Source organism: Acinonyx jubatus, chromosome A3 (genome assembly GCF_027475565.1).
Source record: "Acinonyx jubatus isolate Ajub_Pintada_27869175 chromosome A3, VMU_Ajub_asm_v1.0, whole genome shotgun sequence".
In the NCBI taxonomy this organism is placed as follows: domain Eukaryota; kingdom Metazoa; phylum Chordata; class Mammalia; order Carnivora; family Felidae; genus Acinonyx; species Acinonyx jubatus.
Genome location: NC_069388.1, coordinates 102696598 through 102702522, shown reverse-complemented (window position 1 = coordinate 102702522; position 5925 = coordinate 102696598). Strand labels below are relative to the sequence as shown.

At 45.1% G+C, this 5925-nt stretch overlaps 1 protein-coding gene across 1 annotated transcript in view; it reads left to right on the top strand.

Moving 5' to 3' along the window:
• Positions 1-70: 70 nt before the first annotated feature.
• Positions 71-5925, top strand: part of MRPS5 (mitochondrial ribosomal protein S5) — a 29054-nt gene continuing 23199 nt past the window's right edge. Inside the window, exons 1-2 of the mRNA XM_027033686.2 lie at positions 71-306; positions 4194-4274. Of these exons, the coding sequence (XP_026889487.1) occupies positions 249-306; positions 4194-4274 (139 nt within the window). The 5' untranslated portion in view covers positions 71-248. The remainder of the gene's footprint in view (positions 307-4193; positions 4275-5925) is intronic.

Sequence of the window (5925 nt, the reverse complement as noted above, 5' to 3'; positions counted from 1 at the left end):
CCCGGCAGCCAGCCCAAGCCCCGCCCCCGGTCTTAATGCGAGGACCCTCAGCGGGGCTGTCCGCGGCGGCGCCGTACTCATTCTATCCTGTTGCCGGTGCAGACAATCTCCCACCTCGGCGTGCGCTGCGGTGCGGCATTTTGGCCTCGGGAATTCAGCCGCAGGCCGTGGCCAGCCGTTTGGCGAGAAGCAGTCGCGGCAGGCGGTGGAGAAAGCGGCCTGGACAGAGTCTCTCTCAGGGCTCCACCATGGCGGCGGTGGTACGCGCTGCAGGCTGCCTCCCTGCGCTGTGTGGCTTGCCGGCGGGTGAGAGCCGGGACGCCGGGAGAGGAGCTCTGAGCGGGGGCGGGAGCGGGAGCGGGAGCGGGGGCTCGCCTGCGGCCTGCAGATGCACGGGCAGAAAGAAGCGGCCTCTGAACCCATCATGCCGGGCTCCGATCCTGCCCGGAGCTGCTGTGTGACCTTGCACGCTTCCGCGCCCTCTCTGGGTCGCAGGGCTTCTGTCTGTAAAGTGAGGGTGGACTGGACGCTGTCCAAGGCTCGTTCCACTTCACCGGACTCCTCCTGCGTGCTTGGCTAACAGGCGCGGGAAACTGGGGGAGCAAGCATCGCCTTCCCGGCGGGCGTGACCCACAGGTTCCTTTGGTGAAGTCGATGTGGCAGTTCGAAGCCGATGGAGGCAGTCCTGCAGCTTGGGTCGGATAGGATTAGTGTCAGTCATTTTAGATCCCGGGCTGATCAGTGTCATTATTGAAAAGAAGGATGTTTTGAATGTCCTTAGTTTTGCTGTTACTGTTGTCTCCCCTCCACTGCCCCCCCCCCCCCCCGCCCTTGTCGGTTTGCAGCTTGAGGAGGGTCAGTCTGCTGTATCCTTTAGCATAAGGTCTACCACTGTGCTTCATGACTAGGGCTTTTTTTCATTCTTCTATTTTATTGTAAACCCACAACCCAACATTCGTAATTGCAAATTCTAAAGACCTCTGAAAACGGAAAAGGTTTTGTTTGTTTCTTTTTGGTAACTCATTTTGTTGGGAAACTTAACCTGAAATGATTTGGCAGGAAATCTGACCTGAACATTCTTTACTTTTGTTCATGTTGTGACCACCTCCTCCTTTTTTCAAGGCTCCATTCAAATAACACCTATAGCGTTTGTAGCTTTCCCTCATGAGTTCTTACTGTGTTCCAGGAACTATCTTAAAACTATTTTTGCTTTTCCTCACTTCATCTATACAGTGCCTTTGTGAGATAGATGCTTTTACTATTCTTATTTTGCAGACCAAGAATTAAGACACATAGGTTGAGAAACGTGTTCAAAGTTACACTGGGAGGAGGTCAGGTTTTTGCGCCCACACCATCTGGCTCCAGAGCCTGGTTGTGTTTTGTTTTGTTTTGTTTTTTCTTCTTCTGGTGCATTATAAACTTTTCTTTTGGTACCAGCTTTATTGAGATGTAATTTACACACCATACAATTCATCCTCTGAAGGTGTATGATTCAGTGGTTTTTAGTATATCTGCAAATCTATACAACCATCACCATAATAAATTTTTAGAACATTTTCATCTCCCCAAAAACATACCCTTTTGCTCTCATCCCCCCAACTTGCTCATTGCCCCCAGCTCTAGGCAACCACTGATCTTTCTGCCTCTATAGTTTGGGTGTTCTGCATATTTCATATAGACGGAATCATATACTATGTGGTCTTTTGTGATTGGCTTGTTTCACTTAGCATGAGGTTTTCAAGATTCATTCATGTTGTAGCATGTAGCACTACTGCATTCCATTTTATGGCTGAATTTCTGTGGCATGTATCTACTACATTTTGTTTATCCATTTATCAGTTGATGAACATTTGGGTTTTTCCACCTTTTGGCTGTTATGCCTGATGTTGCTATAAATATTTGTATGCAATATTTTTGTTTCTGTTGTGTATAGACCCGGGAGCGGAATTGCTTGATCAAACGATCAAACGGTAACTCCATGTTTAACTTTGAGGAATGGCTAGACTGTTTTCTAAAGTAGCTGCACAATTTCACACTCCTGCCAGCAGTGCGTGAGAGTTCTTCCTTCTCTAGATTCTTGTCAATGTTTGTTATTATTTGTCCTTTTGATTATAGTTATTCTAGTGGGTGTGAAGTGGCATCAGTTTGTGGTTTTGATTTGCATTTCCCTGGTGGCTTATAAACATCTTTTTTGTGTGTGTTTATTTGGCCATTTATGAATGTTCTTTGGAGAGATGTCTATTCAAGTATTTACCCATTTCTTTTTTTTTTTTAATTTTTTTTTTTAACGTTTATTTATTTTTGAGACAGAGAGAGACAGAACATGAATGGGGGAGGGACAGAGAGAGAGGGAGACACAGAATGGGAAGCAGGCTCCAGGCTCTGAGCCATCAGCCCAGAGCCCGACGCGGGGCTCGAACTCACGGACTGAGAGATCGTGACCTGGCTGAAGTCGGATGCTTAACTGACTGAGCCACCCAGGCGCCCCTATTTACCCATTTCTAAATTGGGTTGTCTTTTTATTAGTGAATTGTAAGAGTTCTTTGTATACTCTAGATATAAGTTCCTTGTCAGATAATTTGCAAAAATTTTCTCCATTTGTGTGTTGTCTTTTCTCTCTGAATATAGTTTCCCTTAAAACACAGTTTTAAATTTTAGTGAAGTCTGATTTATCTATTTACTCTTTGTTGCTTATGCTTTTAGTATATCTAAGAAACCATTGCCAATTTGAAGGTCATGATGATGTACCCTTATGTTTTTTTTCTAAGAGTTTTATAGTTTTTCCTCTTACCTTTAGATCTTTGACCCATTTTGAGCTGATTTTTATATATGGTATGAAGTAGCACTCTAACTTCATTGTTTTGCAAGAGGATATTCGTTTGTCCTAACACCATTTCTTTTTTCTTTTTTCTTTTTTTTTAATGTTTATTTATTATTGAGACACAGAGAGAGACAGAGTGTGAGCAGGGGAGGGGCTGAGAGAGAGGGAGACACAGAATCTGAAACAGGCTCCAGGCTCTGAGCTGTCAGCACGGAGCCTGATGCGGGGCTCGAACTCACGGACTGTGAGATCATGACCTGAGCCGAAGTCGGATGCTTAACCGACTGAGCCACCCAGGCGCCCCTGTCCTAGCAACATTTCTTAAAAAGATTGTTCTTTCCCCACTGATTTGTCTTGGTACCCTTTTCAAAAGTCACTTACGAGTAAATGCTGTCAGAACCTGTTTGGAAGCACTCTGCTATGTGAAGTGGCACATAACACGGTTACAGCCTGAGACTGCGGGAGTTTCAGAGTCTTGAGAGAGGGGGACTCTCTCCCCCAGAGTGCTGGGGGGCCACTTTGGGAACCAGGAGCCTTCACTAAGAGTGATATTTCAGGAGAACGTGTCAGAGGCACAAAGGGATTGAGGAGCACAGTGTGTTCAAGAATGACTACAAGTTGGAGATGTCTGGGTGACCAACTGTTCCACTCTTGATTTCAGCTCAGGTCGTGATCCTGGGGTCATGGGACTGAGCCCTGCTTCGGGCTCTGTGCTGAGTGTGGAGCCAGCTTAAGATTCTCTCTCCCTCCCTCCCTCCCTCTCTCCTTCCTCCCTCTGCCCCTCTCCCTAGCTCACACGCTCAACCTCTGTCTTTAAAAAAAAAGAATGACTACAAAGTCTGGTGTAGTCAGAGAGGGTGGAGGGGAGAGTGGTGGCAAGTGAGGCTGATATGGGAGGTTGGGTCCTTGTTGGAGTCACGTAGGCTATGTTGAGGAGTTTTGAATTGGTGCAGGCAGTAGGGAGCCAAAGAATGATAAATCAGAGCTGGGAGGTGACCAGACTTGTTATTTTAGGAAGGGCTGCCTGATGGCAGATGGGGAATGAGAGGGGTAGCAGCAGGACCTACTAAGGGACTGTTTTACTTTGTGGCTGAGGGATGGCACCTGAATAAAGAGGGGGCAGTGAGACCATAGGGGAGGGAGTAGCTGATAGATTTTTGCAGAGAATTAATAGGGCTTGGTAACTGGTTAGACGTGAGCATGAAGGAGAAGGTGATGCTGTCTACTTCACATGGTCATGGAACCTGGAAATTATTCACTTCCTTCTCTTGGTTCTTTTATTCTATAGATGTTAATATTCTTTGGGTGGTAAAATGTTCCTTTTAATGCAGAAAGTATCTTAAAAGATTTTTTTTTTTTTTTTAATTTACAGGTCACATATGGTCCAGGCAGCTTTACCTAAACACCTTTCCAACAGCTTCCATTTTGGCATTGAAGACTGTTCTCAGCAATGGTGAGATTCATTTATCCAACTACTGTTTCTTACAGGATCTAATGCTAGAGTGCTTCGTGTAACTGTAAATGAACAGAGCACATACTTTTTTGGGGGGGGCATTCTTTATAATGGAAGTACATAAGGTCTAGAGTATTTTTCAAATTTTTTATGATTACAGTTGTTATAGTTCAAGGCTTTAAAAAATAATAGCTATAGTTTTTGACTAATTCCTATGTGCTAGGCTTGTAACACGTTATATTGGTTAATCGTCACCAGTTTTTATGAGGGGGTTGTCCTTTCCATCTTGCAGATGATGGAGTGAGTCTGTGAGAGGCTAAGTGACTTGCTCAAGATTGCACAGCCAGTAAATGGCAGGACTGGGTCCTGAGCTGTCTGGGGACTGTGATGCGTCCTCATAATGCAGGGTCTTTGCAGAGGCCTTTGCTTCTACACTGCCATAGCGCAGGGCCCTCTCTTCAGTCACTCTCCAGAAGGGAAGGAAGCCGACCCTTGCCTGGTCCATGTTGTGCTTATGGTCCGTGGAACCCTGCCTTTCCCTATGGTTAGGGCGGAATTGAAATCTCATTGTTTTCTTGGCCTTTTGGAGCTTTACTTTTAGTCTTCTTCTCTTTCATATTATTAACCCCACTTGTCAAGATGCTGTCATACCTTGCTTGAGGGGTTCAGAAGAGGGTGGTGACCTGAACTCTTCCCTTTATTTGTTCACTGACTAGTTGGGTGACTCATTCATTTGTAAACTACTAACTCTGCCCTCTATTGTGAGCCAGGTAGTGTCCCCAACCTGAGCTGATATGGGGCCTGCAGAAGCCTTCGTGAGGAAGGCCAGAGACTGGCCTAATTTCTCAGAGACTCGAAAATAGCTGCTTTCACTCTTCGGCTTTCTGTTCAAGCCTGTTGCCCTGAAATAAACTTTATTCTCTCGAGGGCTGTTTTAATCCTCCTTTTCACTTTTCTCACAGTGACTAAATTCTCCACTGAAATGCAAAGCTGGAGTGTGTACGCGGTTTTTGTAATCAGTATTCCCATTTCCTTGAGTCCACTAATTCCTGTCACCCCTGCCATTGCCCTCACTGGACACCACCATCCATGGGATTGGTCAAATGGCTGCCTCTAAGACATGGTTTTTCATAAAAACTTGATGTGATACATGCATGTAGTTAGAAAAATTCCAAGAAACACAAAAAAGCAAATCTCGTTCTAACCCCAAACACATCAGTTTTCTTCCTCAGAGGCAACCGCTGTTACCAGTTTCCTTTATATGCTTCTGAAATTAGCCTATAAAGTATATTCATATCCCCTCCTGGTTTTTTCAACATGAAGGGCAGGATGTTCTACTACTCTTCTGCACCTTGCTCTTCTGAACAGGTCATTTATAGGACTTTCCACATGGGTACATGGCCCTGCTCATACAGCAGAGGTCGCCATTTGCCAAGACTAGACTGTTGATTGTGGGCTCCTAAGGGCAAGTAGCAACCCTGGTAAGGACAGATCTCCATCTTTCTTTAGATGGCTACATCCGTCGTGTGGACAGACTGTAACTTCTGTAACTAGGATGGACATTTAAGTTAGCAGAATAAAGTTTTGATTTATGTTTTAAAGAAAGACTGTCCTCAAAATATGATTCTTAAAAGTTCAGGACTTGAGTGAC